The following is a 13,972-nucleotide window of genomic DNA, read 5'->3' on the forward strand; positions in this document are numbered from 1 at the left end:
GTGGTAGTTTCGCGACAACCTCATAGTACTTTACTGTCGCTTGAACTTTATTTGCACTATTTATTTATTTAAATGTTACCAAAAAAAAAAAAAAAATAGTACATTTCGCTTTCACCAAAAAACAAAAAAGGTACTAGTATTTGAAGGTTACGCATATAAATCACAAGCATGAAGTACAAACACTTTTTAAATAACTGAAAGATAATTTATAGTTCAGTTCTTTGACTAGTATGCTGAAGTGATTAAATTTAAACAGTACTGTCTCCTGCTATGGTAGTCTCTGAACAATACTGCAATCTATCAGATAATGATGGATACTTTTATGAGGTTGCTCCATTTATGGTCTTTATTTAGAGCCATTTTATAATAATGGACCCTTGAAAAATAGCATCCACAAGGATTCTTTGTAAAAAACCCTTCTAAGGAAATAATCAGCAAGTGACCTTCACATCAAAAAAATTATTAAATAGAAATGAAATTAGATGAGGGTAAACTTGACTCAAACTAAACGTGTTTACACACACACTTTTTTTGCCGACTCGGAGCTGATTGGTTCCAACATGATCTTTTTTTAGCTCCATGGTTCCAATAAAAAATTTCAATGTAAACATGGTATTTATCTCAAAATTTATTTTGTAGAAATAATTTGTATAAACTCAAATTACAACTATACAATAGAGATTCTACTAGTATTTTAAGGTCACTGTTGTTATCATTGGTTGAAATTAGCCGGATTATCGACAGCTAGAAAAATACTTGCCTTTACACAGAAAGCTTCAAGACAAATCGATTGATTCACCATTCAATTATATAGAATGGACAGTAACTAAATTACCGGTAAAGGGCACATTAAAGAGTTCCCTACTTTAAAAGCTTTCTTGTATTGAACAAAATAACAGGAAGTTGTATTGTTGTGTGGAATTATGGGAAATATTCTAACTTGATTATACATTATAATTATATCACATATTTTATTAATTTTAATGACATTGCTAATTTTTGTCGAAACTGCTAAAACTTTTGTGGGGTTGCCTACGAGAAACAAAGGGATGATGGTTTGTTTTCTTAGTTTCTTTTTTTTTTCTTCTCAATTTTTTAAATTTTTCTTTAAACATTGTGTGTGTGCATTATTTTTTGTGTGTGTAAATTTCCCTGTTCAATTTAATTTTTAAAATAAGCCACTGATGGTCAACTAATAATGTCTTCTTGAAGCCAATTTGATGTTTCAAAATCTTGAAGCACTCAAACATCTCAATATTTCATAGGTCCAAAAAGATTTCAGAAAAACAGATTTTTTTAACAAATGGATTAAATTGCAATGATTGTTTTGATTTGTTAGTTAACCATGGCCAATGAACCCTACACCCCTAGACAAAATGATCAGATTGCAGTCTCCTAGACTATGGGTGTTTATACAAGGCTATGGATCTGTATCCACCATGACAACATAAAGAGTTTCCAGTTTCACCAGTAATGTGGGCATGGTAAAGGGGTACAGTGTCTTCCTTATCTTCTTACTATCATATAGCATCTTGTGTAAATAAAAAGAACATTAACTTCAATTTGTTTTTCAAAAAGCGACACGAAATTTATGATTTTTCCTGAGAACTGAAATTTTTAACCCCCCTCCCCCAAATAAAAAGCTGTGACATACAGGTTTACAACTGATGCAAGAAACGACCAAAAACAAATGCGTTTCATAACTATATAATGGATACTACAAAGACGAATGTCATGCAAACATATCAGCAGTTCCATTAAAATCTGATTTTCCACACTGAAACATCAGATCTTACACCAGATTCCAATAATTTAAAATTCAAGATAACAACAAAAACTAAAGCACTGATGGTGGTGCGAACAAGTTTGTTTGTTGCTTTAGTTTTTTTTGCTCGGCCGTTGCGGTGAATGCGTTCGCACCTCTACCTTTTGAAAATCAAACCCTGTAGGGACACTTCAAATTTCTTTCCCATAAAATGTTACAATATAGCACTTGTCAAGGTTTGAGACATCACGTTGGATTTAATCTCAAGAGTAGTCTCCATGTGCTCATGTTTTCATCGCCCCAATTCATTACTTCAACAGTGAACAACAGGTGTTACTTAAAAGTCAATATGTAAAAACTCAACAAGTGTGTGTGCGCAACAGCTAATATTGACAAGCCCCTCTTTTGTTAAGACGACTAAAATACCATTGAGGGCTTGATACCAAATCGATTGTCGTTACTCACAGTGTCAGATCAAAAAGAAAGACTGTCTAAAATGTCAAGAGTTTCTTTATGATTCAATGGTGTTATATTTTAGATTGTTCATTTAGCATCTTGATGCAAATTTCCCGCAAGGGGCTAAACAAAGTTTGATGCGATTCATGACTGATACCAGTGGTAGTGCTTCATCACTGTCACACCATAATTTTTCCCACAAAATATTTTTACAATTTTGAATATTTTTATGTACTTTTCCATAAAATTGTTGTAACTTTTGTTCCAAGCTGATATAATTTTTCACCGTTTATAGATCTCAAATTTTTTGGTAAAATACAGAAAAATAAGTGTAGGCTTATTTTATGAAAGTAGCGAAAAGTTCACTTGAACACTCAAAATTTATTCAAAGATGATTATTCCAGTCATTTCGTCTTTCGAAAAGAACGCAAGGATCACAAATAGAAACTGAATCTCTGCATCAAAGTCAAAGATTGTACTATAATAGTTTGTGTTGTACTTGTACTCCAATCAGGTTACACAATGCAGACATAGAAAACCCTTTATTCATCAAGGAATGGGAAAGAGTAAACTGCACGTGTTGAGAACACACAACGAAATGTTTCAAACATGATATTTAACAATACTTGTATCAGCAGTGGCACGACAGATCAGCCGCCGACGAAACTGAATCTGGGCAGCACAATGCTGGCGTATACACAGAACGCACACAGTGCGTTAAGTCGACGCTTGGGTTGCAGTTAACTCTACTGTTACAATCTAAAGAGTTGGAATCAAAGTGAACGCCAACAGACAACAGTGTGTGGGAGAAAAACGTCACATTAACTTTCAATGCACCAGACTCCAACATAAATATTATTTTTGTGATAGAGAACATTCTGGCAATATCAAAACAAGACAATTTGCTGAAAGAATGAAGTTCATACAGCTTTAGTCTGGTTCCCCGGTAATATCATCTTTCGCATAGTGTTAAGAAAGGTGGCAGCCATGTCCAAAACAAGTCTCTTGTAAAGCAGTTTAAGTGTACAAGTAAACAAAGAAAATCGGGTGCTTGAGTGCGACAATGAACTGGTAGATTATATATATATATATATCATAATTAGTATGCACAGATTTAATGAAATTATGGTATCATGAATGGATTATTAAGGCCACACTGATTTAATTTTATGGATGACATCCTCTGAAGACCCCAAAACTAATGCGAGAGAGCGAAAAAAAAAAAAATTCGGCCAAAAAAAAAAAATGCTTCTAAAACAGGACTACGGAGCTATTATTACGAATTTAACCACAGTGTATCAAAAAAACAAGTCTTAATTTGTAGGAGGCACATGCTGATGTACACATTTCGTACTGTATTACTGTCACAGGTATCATCACTTTTGATTTTGAAAAGGCAAGAGGATAAGGCAGATGTTAGCTTTGCCAAAGGCATACACATCAACTCAATAATAAAGAAAAACTTACTGTGTTGTATTGAAAAAAATAAAAAAATAAAAAATGAACAATAAGTTTGTCAACAGCAACCTGGAAATTAACTTCTTTGACATTCAAACTACAGCTTTTAAAGTGACACTTCAGATAGACTAAGTGTAGATACTAATGCTCAAGAACTACTTCAACTATGTAACAAATTATAAGAGGCTCGATATTGAAAAAAAAAAACACCAACAGAGAGTCAACAAAAATTTGGATGCAGGATGTACATGCATCTTGATGAAAATGGGTCATATGATCAAAATATTACTGAATGTGTGTGCAAGCAAATTATCTGAATCAGAAAATGAAAAAAAAATAATAAGGGGACTTTGGCCAAGGAGCTTCTGCTGCTTTCGTTGCAGTTTTGTCGACTTCAATGCGGACAAAGCAACCGAACTGATTTGTCGCCTGACCGACTTTTAGGCCACCATACACCTCCACTCCTCTCCCATTTGTCTCATTGCAGAAGAAACGCGGGACAGCCACTCTGGACAATATGTTCTCAAAGTTGTCTGGGAAAAACTCGCTTGCCGCTACCGACCTCTCGTATAGCTGTGTAAACGTCTCCCTGGCCAACGTCAATTGCGTACCAGTCTACAACAATCCCTCCGTTTCACCTCTGAACTTTTATGCTCACGTATTTTGGTGGTGTGGTCGCCATGTTGGATCATATATGGCAAAATTTGCATGTTTTGAGGCAATCTCTTTCCCATAGGTCTTTGCGCTTTACGTAACGCGCATCTAACTGTGCGGAGTTTGGTTTTGAGGTAGTCCAAAACGAGTTTTACGACAAGTCGGCGCTTTGCGACAATATGAGTCGGCAAGTTCCGAACAGAAAACCGATCTGTGGAGACTCGTCATCAAAGATTTTTTTTTTTTTTTTTGAGAACAGACGAAAACTAATGCGCGCGCGGATGTCATCCATAAAATTAAATCGGTGTAGCCTAATTGCTACATTGTAGAGCTCCAGTCAAGATAAAATTTGCGATGATCTAGCTATTCGACAGTGTTCAAACATCCAAGAATGTTTCACATAACAATTCATGCAATACACATCCAGCATTTCAAATATTCAACAAAAAGAAGAAAAGAGAAGAGTTGCTTAGAAAATAAATCAAATTCCAATAAATGGACACCATCATAACCATTTTAATTGAATTTACAGTGAAGCATTATGAAAGCTACTACTATAAATGAGATCTTTGAGAGTTGGTGTTCCTTGTTGCCAATCTGGCATAGCTGTCAAGGTCTATGCAACACTCTTGAAAAATAATGACACAATATAGGAATCTAACACAGGTGGTAACAGGGTGGAAATGAAGAACAGACAGAACTCAATAGATCAATTATAACCAACAACCATCTTAATGTGCACCTAAGAGCACCTTTGGCCCTGGAATCATCACTTGTCAAAGAGACCAAGCCCACATCTTTGTACTGTTCTGACAAGTAACGGTAACGGGGAATGAAACCCTTAGCTGTATTGAGCAAATGCTTTGAATGTGAATTCATAGAGTCTGTAGAGTACGCCGGATGTTTTTTTCAATACCCTACTCAATTAAAGCAGCAAGTTTGACCAATACACGTCCTATCCTCCATAACACTGCAGCACGTCTTTCATGGCCTCTTTACATTTCCTCACTAGATTGTTGACATAGAACACAGAGCTAGATGGCCAGTTTGCATTTCATATACTTAAAATAAACCCCCACCCCAATGGAACCAGCAAGACTAAAGACTACAAAGATTCTTGAAATTAAAAGACGCCTCCTATCATAAGTTTACAATGTTTCTTTAATGTATACAGCAGCCTGGCCCCAGGGGTCTCTCGTATACAAAACAGCGATGTAGAAGTCCTATTCCTTTCTGGACATTATCATTTATTAGCACAAATACTTTGAATAAAAATATACAAATATAGAAATTTTTAGTCTGATCAGAAAATAGATATTGAATATGCATCTCCTAATCTTCTCCCACACAAAGCACAGAGCAGTTTAGTAGCAAGATTTTATTCATGAATTTACGATAAATGAGATGAAATTCCACACAGAAAGAAACTTGAATATTTACAGTGCTCAAATTACAGAACATGTCCTGGGTAACCATCCAGGTGGCAAAGTTTTCTGAAGAATTTATGGGACAATCACAGGACACTTAATCAACTGCTGAATATTAACTGCAGATGTCAAGTTTTTTAAACATAAATTACAACAGACAGAAGAGGTAGGATTACCATAGTTAATCACAAAATTCAATCCCATTGTCAGAGACAACATGATTTATTAATGGTGTATATCAATTGAAGATTATTATCTACTAGGACAATTTAATGTGGAGGACAATGTCTCCCTCTCCATTTTTACCAAACTGGGAGTCCCTATAATGGATTCATCACCCACCAGTCAATTGAACTGGATTCCTGCTGTAGTGCCTGGGGTATGCCCTAGGATTATAGCATTGTGAACATAAATAAATACAAACGTGGCAGGGCTTTATAGACATGGACACAATACTGAGCATATCCCCATACTTATCACCCATAAATAACAAAGTAGCAGACCATATCCAAGGAATTACACACACACAAGTACTTAAAGACCACAGACGCCAGTACTTTCAACAACCAAATCAAACAAAAAGTACATTACAACCAGCTGTGTCTGCTACACACACACACACACACACACACATGTACAACATCAATTTTAAGAGTTCTGACAGGGTCTGGTATCCCACATTGATCAATTGCTGTCTAACCAATACAGCATCTATTCAGTGTAGCAACATGTGGTGAATGGATTTCTATTAATGATAACTACAATCAACCAGTGCACAACATATCACAAACTTATTTATGCCAGCAATTAAAATTTATCAAGTACATTGTATACATACATAAAGCATTATATTGTCAATTTAAACAAAACTGAGTCAGACTTGACATCCACTAAAGTGCTATACAGAGTCTATCTAGTAAATTCAATGTACGACTAAAACACATTGACCATTAGATTTTAGAATGCTTGACAATAAAAGGAACACGTCTCAAACTGATCATTCTGACTTGGGTATACTGTAAGTTGGGCTCCTCAGAGCCCAGGGGAAAGTTTGCGAAAAATAAAGATTACAGAAATCAAAGTTAGGACTTCTTTTAAGCCTGGAGACCAAATGTTTTGGAGAATTGTAAGTAGACTAAACTTTCACTGAACTATCTAAGCTAATTTGCATATCACAGCTAATTTGCATATCACAGCTAATTTGCTTATCAATGTTATAAATAATTAGCATAATATTAACAATTATTGTTTTCTTCATTATGCATTTCTCCTGGTTATAAAAAATTGAGGATAATATAATCAATTTTGAAATCCACCACTGTTGACATGATGGTAAACAAAATTCCATTTAAATCGTGTCCTACTTGCTGATACTTAACATTTTTATCTCAAGTACCGTTGAGTATTCTTGTAAAAATGCAATGCATCACTTTATAAACTACAGCAGTGTCACAAGTACTCATATTTTATACATAAAATCTATCATCTCGTTACCATGGTTTTTGTGTAGAAATTGTACTCTTTTTGACAGGATAACTTTATGTATTTATATATGTGGCTAACGTAAAAATGAAATAAAATATAAAAAAAAAATCTATTGTCATAGTTAGGTAGAGGAGGGTACCAATTATATGCTGACAAACCTCACTCTCTCCCCAGGGTGTGGATAAAGTTTAGTGATATTTATTACTTGTAATGAAACACATTGACCAGATTAGTTTTGATTTTGCCAAGTAAGTCCCTCACAGGATGTATCTGCAAAGACTAGACCAAGCGGGGAACAAATTTGGGATTGTAACGCGAATGATACAAATGCCAAAGCTAAGGCTCTACAATGTTTGATGCAACATGCATGGTCTGTACCCTCTAGGAAATATACGATGTTGGGTCAGATCATAATCCGTGCCAAAAGTCTTCAAGCACATGCACATGCACATACACACTTACATAAAGGCAGGTGCCGTAACCACTTGGCAGTTACTTGACCATACATTTATACCATTTTGAAATTGTTCTAATCTATTCTCGCTCTACGCCAAAGACAAACATGCTAATCAAATGAATGCTTGTCATCAAGGTAAAATATTCTATGTAAAGATATTCGGGTGATGACTCACGTAATCTCTCATTTGACTACCGGTAGGTACAAGAAACTCTGTTCTTTTGTTGAACATGGCTCATTGTACGCACGAAGATCAAAGGCATTGTTCGATGATTACATTGTGACACTCGCCCACACGTTTGTACTAATGCTACGCTAATTCTGCCAAGGAAAAACGTCTCAGATGTAAAAGTTGCAATTATTTTGGCCTTCCTTATAACTTTTCAAATCACTGGCTTCATTTAAGGGAATAATAGACCTGGAAGAAAAATGAAGTGGGCTATATTTTTGACTCACCGTTTGCGTTACGTCCACAGATGAGGTGCTCGCAAGTCTGTGAAATTCCCCATAGATCAGGATCATTAGAGATGCCGAAATCCAACATTTCCACAGTCAGTTCTTCATCAAGTTCATCAATATTCCCATGGAATGCCCGAAAAAACATTTCTTCGGCTAGGCCCTCCATACACGCTGTGAGATAAACAGCAGCATGATCATTCACGCGAGATGAGACATGAGTATCCACAAGCCATCGATGAAATTTACCAACAGGAAATATCAGTCCTGAACGAGTTTTCTTTCCAATGCGAAAGTGATCAGGGTTCATTTGAAAGTTTGACAATGCTTTGACAGATGCCGCTAAGCAACTTTCCGCTAATGATCGGGAAAGGATAAGTTTGATCGCAGTATGAATTTCATGCTTTGTACATTTTCCATAGGTACTACACAAACGCTGTGTCTCTCGAGCGATTCGTACAAGTGGCCTTTGTAACAGGTAGGAAATTCTTTGTACAACAACATATGGTACTTTCCGACTTAATTGTCTGGACTTCGAACCAGATTGTAAAACGTTCTTCACATGGACATCGGTCCAAGGAGTTTTTTCTAATTCTACAATTTTATAGTACTTGTCAATAAACTCCATTTCATCTGGAATACTAGTGTTTAGAGTATCAAAACTTCCATGTCGACTGTGTTCCCATTCCAATGGCGCAAGATGTGGAGAGTTCTCACGAGTTGATTTTGACGAGTAATGGCTATTGAAGCTAGCTCCGCTACTACCTCCAGAATGTGAATTTGTATCCATGGTGAGAGTCTCAAAAGCTCCAGTTATACTGTGAAAACAAGACATCTCAAAATGTTATCTTCCCCGGCAACAGTTATACATCTCCTCCTAGCATCTTTGATCTTTTTACAGTTGCTCAGCAACAAACCGCACCTGAAAAAGATGTAGAATGAAGTTATTCAGCTTGTGACATTGAAATGGTTAGTCCAGTGGTGCACAAAATAAACAAGTGAATTCCACCATAAAGAAAGCTGCATCTAGTAAACAAGACTAATTAAACGCTGACAAATGCGGGAAAAACGATGAAATTATACAAAATTAATAATGAAACTTGGCAAAGTCAATGAATAGGAAGGAAGTTTTAAAAGAATTTGTTATTCAAAACCATTCAACTTGGCTGGAATAAACAGCAGTTTCTCATTTGCTGGAACTCTGGGTAGCATAAAACTAAAGATATTTGTATACCGGTACATGTATATAAAATATTCTGTGATTGAGTGATGCTTGTAAATTGACAATGCTACAAACCAATAAGAGTTCAGTACATTTTTTTGGACAACAGGCCCATTAGCATTAGAGGGCTATGGTTATTGCATAGTGTTCAATGTGGGACTCGCAGCGATGTATAAAACATGTTTAAAATACATTGTTTACATGAAATTTGAACACGTGCTGAACAACAACATGAAGATGAATTGTCTTCATACATGTATTGAAACAATACATCAATAATTTTGGATTCTTCTATAAAACCTTACAAATTCTTTAGATCCAATAATGACATCATGATAGGTTTCAATTTTACTGGTTTAAATATACAATCAGTGGAGAAGTATAAATATATTAGAAATTAGTGTTCCCTGACAACATTGGGCTCTGCGGAACATACTTTAGACAAATGTAAATTCAATTACATTAAAAATTTGTAGTGTTCTTATTAAGACAATAACATTGTAAAGAGCCAATTGGTGAAATCGAGAAAATTAGAAACCACCCAGAGACAGGAAAACAATAGTTGAAACATCCAAGGTATAAACACCAGCCAAATAATCACAGTCACTAACAGCAGGTATTCCAGCTAGACCTACATCATCAAATAAACAATAGAAGTACAGAAGGAGGGGGAAGAGATCCGACGATCCCGGCCAAAAGAAGGGCGGAAGATACAAGGGATATGTGAAAACATTGTCTGAATAGAGAAGAAGAGAATAACAAAGGTCTTGCACAGTATTTAGACAGTTACACCTAACACTTACAGATACCCCTAAGGGAGTGTGGTATGTCGGCTAACGCAGGTGATCAATTGTACAACCTATACCTGTGGTGAGATGGGAAAAATTCCAATGTAACCTGGTAGTTGGACAATTGACCTATTATTACAGCTTGCTATTACCTTTTTAGTAAGTCTGTGGGTAGCCAGCCAGTTAAGGAGTTCAAGACAGAGGTCAAGTTTTACATGATGAGGGGGAAACTCAACTCTGCATGATTACAGCGATGACTGCTGCATTGCAAAAAAAAAATAGCAAACACAACAGAAAATAAAACCGTTTAGAAATATGTATCTCGAATGTTTAAAACAAATGCACGAGGTAGACGAATTGTTGATTGTGACACATCATACAATTGATGACATTTTTTATGGCTCTTTCAAGCTGTTGGTATACTTCCATATGGCAACATTTAATTATCTCCAAAAAGAAAGGTCAACAACACCTAATGATTACAAAACATTGTTCTGAAACTGTCTGTAAATTGATTTGCCTAATTATTCATCGTTTTACGACCCTACACCAGTTGGCAAATTGACCTGCATGATCCCTACAATGGTTCGCCACTTTTACTATATTGGTGTTTATAATAATAGTTTTCCACAAATTATGCAATAAAACTCATTAATCATGCAGATTTATACTTTTTTTCTGATTCCTGACATGTTAAAATTAGAAGTACAAGAATGAGTAATAATTGGCTTCAGATGATCAAAATGTTTAATTTGAAACCGTTTAATATATCCTATTTCAGCAGTTCTCAAGTATGCATATTGTCTACTCTACCTAATGTAGTGCTGAACATGGGGCAGCGTGGGAGTCATCAGGATCGGTTCCCTTTGCAATGCCACCTCTGAGTCGTGAGTTAAAAATATATTATGCTGTGCGTTAAATTTGCTACAAAACACCAACTTTAAGTTAGTAATGTTCTGACTGTCATTATCAATGGTGGAGTTTTTTTCTCAACAAATAAATTAACGCTAGTCGCTGGATGATTCAAAAACATCTTAGCCATGCCTACCAAAACCACCGTCCCTCAACCGGTGTCAAAAACAATAGAATATAGAGTTAACGAACAGGCAAATCAGGGAAACAAGCAAAAACCCCGTGAAAATTGTCAAGCACTGAATATCAAAGCGTCAAAACTATAGTTGAAATCGAAAGCATTTTGAGAAAATTAAAAGAAAGACGCCCCCAAATGTAGCCCACACACTTCTATTTACTAGTATTCGAGAAGTCATGGTAAAATGCAACTGATAAAAAAGGGGGACAAAACAACAGTCATGAACAAAAACGGAAAATTACAATACGCAGTGATGAAGACTAGTGAGTAATAGAAAATTCACGGGATTCAGCGGTGCGTATGTGTTTTGGAATTCTGGCGGAAATGCCAATGAAGACAAGAAACAATGAAGTTGATTATTCGCTACTTGACTCAAGCACGCCGGTAAAATTGGGAAGTTCCACGTCGCGATATCAATATTAAGTCCGCGCACATTATTTCAATAGTGTCCATGCAAGCACGGTGCTGGGTCAATGAAATCATTGTAATTTTTAACATTGTACGTGTTGTAATGACATTTGTCGGTGTCACGGTATATATTAGAATCAAGAAAGATTTGTGAAATCGGGAATATTGACAAGTGACCACATTTACGGTAAACACATTGGGCATCGATGTTGTAGCGATGACAGGCGTTATTTATCGACTGTTTACACTACATCTCTAGTCGAGACACGGAGATATGGTTACATGTACTCCTAAAGAGAAGCCAGCGTATCCAGAAACTGGTAAAAACAGTAAAAACATCTACTGGTAAAACATATACTGGTAAAACATGAACAGCAACAAAACGCGTTCCTCGCGGCCTCAGTACGCCGTGGACGAGACTGGGTGAAATTAGTTTCCAGACTTGGACTCGAGAATTGTCCCGGGAAATGTCTTCAAGTCGTCACAGTCTTTGGATTTTGTAAAGTCAAACACTCAAGTCTCATGGCTAGGAAATGCTCTTGAAAATGTCAAAAATCACTGTGTTACTTACAATTAAGTGTCTGACCAGTTCTCTTCACTACAAAACACACACACACAAGGCAGGAGTTTTGTCGGCGAGTAAACGCGAACACGCCTCTGGGCGGTATTACCGTTCTGTGTGACTTTTGCACGGCGGAGAGACTGTAAAACCCCACCACGGGTTACATGGGTATGACAAGTCGCTGAATAAATCCACGCAAGATTATAATCGGTGCCTCTCTTTGAACTATATCAGGAGGCGTTCAGTCGAGTTATACAGTTCGTGAGTACAAATACAGAACACGAAACGAAATGTACGCTACAAATGACCTGGCTATTGCGCACTGTCAGAAGCGGCGTCTGATCGCAGTCAAAAGCCGATGAAACTGAACCCAGTCAAGAAATGCCGACAATAGGCTCATGAATAAAACAGTATATGCTTGCTTTGCTGACGTTATTGTCGCAACTCTAAGCCAATCAAAAACAGAATACACTGTTGTGGGCGGTACAATAGGCCCCAGTCTAAGTAAACGTATACAATTACTGGCCAAGTCACGGAACAGCGTGATAAGCAATCCACACTAAGGGCCGTTAGATAACTTCTCGACTAATCAGCGGATTGGATTTAAAGATCATGGTAAACATTGTAGCCATTATTTACCTATCTCCCGGTCCCCTCCAAGCCAGCAACCAGGAAACAATCCCTGAAATATCTCACTTGTACAACCTACACGCACATCTAACATCATGTTTGCGGTATTAGTCTTGATTGGAAGTACTATAACATTAACATAACGGGAATTTCACGGTAACAGATCCAGTTTCGAGCTTCCGTTACAAACAGCTAACCATTTCCGGATTTATAGAGATCTATGATGACTGAAGATGCGATGACTGAAATATCTCAGTGTTGGTGACCTGTGTTTCGATGTGCCATTCAATGCACGTACTTACATCCGTGGACAATCTATAATTGGTGTGATACGATTTTTGAAACATTAACTTTGAAAATAGCTATGTTTTAAACCATTATATTGTAGTTTAAAGGGCGGCGGTCGTCGCGCAGCGCGTGTTTGAATTTCATGTAACAAACAATGTATTTTACACGCGTTGTATACATCGCTATGAGTCCCACATCGAACAGGACGCGGCGCGACGAACATCGCCCTTTAATACTTATGAGCACCTGGGTAAAGCCAATGTCCCACGCAAGGCTGCGAGTATGTACATAGAGTCTGACTGTACTAGCATACAAATACCTATGTAGTCTATACATTCACACATACGTGCAAGGATTTTCAGTAATTCAATCCAGATATCAATGCCCATTCTGTATAGACACACAATGATAATGTGTTGATAAGAAAAAAACGTTTTTGGAATAACTATACTGTGTTGTTATAATCTAACAACTTTTACATATAACGTTTCTGTGGTATTATGGCATGCATAAGTTAAAAGCATGTGTTTGTCATTTTTTTTCTCCTCAGGATTTTTGTAATGATTTTAAAAAAATGAATGAAGAATCATAATATAATCACAAATTTAATGACAATTATTTAATAAAAACAACCCACACTCTAATTTTGGAAAGCAAATTTACAAGAAACTTTACATAATTGCATAATAATTAGTATTTTGTGAGAATTCAAAGAGCTAATCACATTTCTCCCATCAAAAATTATGTGTAAATGTGTATTGAGTTTTGCAATACCGTATTTGCTCTATTAGAAGTGCATCTCCCATTGTTTTCCAGTATACATAAT

At 36.4% G+C, this 13,972-nt stretch overlaps 1 protein-coding gene across 1 annotated transcript in view; it reads right to left on the reverse strand.

Moving 5' to 3' along the window:
- The window catches only part of LOC100375001 (ankyrin repeat and BTB/POZ domain-containing protein 2-like), a 34,094-nt gene extending 21,483 nt beyond the window's left edge, over nt 1-12,611 (reverse strand). The window contains exons 1-2 of the mRNA XM_085500629.1: nt 12,238-12,611; nt 8,159-9,080 (exon numbers count right to left, since the gene is read on the reverse strand). Coding sequence (XP_085356755.1) covers nt 8,159-8,993 — 835 coding nt within the window. The 5' untranslated portion in view covers nt 8,994-9,080; nt 12,238-12,611. The remainder of the gene's footprint in view (nt 1-8,158; nt 9,081-12,237) is intronic.
- Nucleotides 12,612-13,972: the final 1,361 nt, after the last annotated feature.

The sequence above is a fragment of the Saccoglossus kowalevskii genome, chromosome 1 (assembly GCF_978046115.1).
Source record: "Saccoglossus kowalevskii chromosome 1, keSacKowa6.1, whole genome shotgun sequence".
NCBI lineage: Eukaryota > Metazoa > Hemichordata > Enteropneusta > Harrimaniidae > Saccoglossus > Saccoglossus kowalevskii.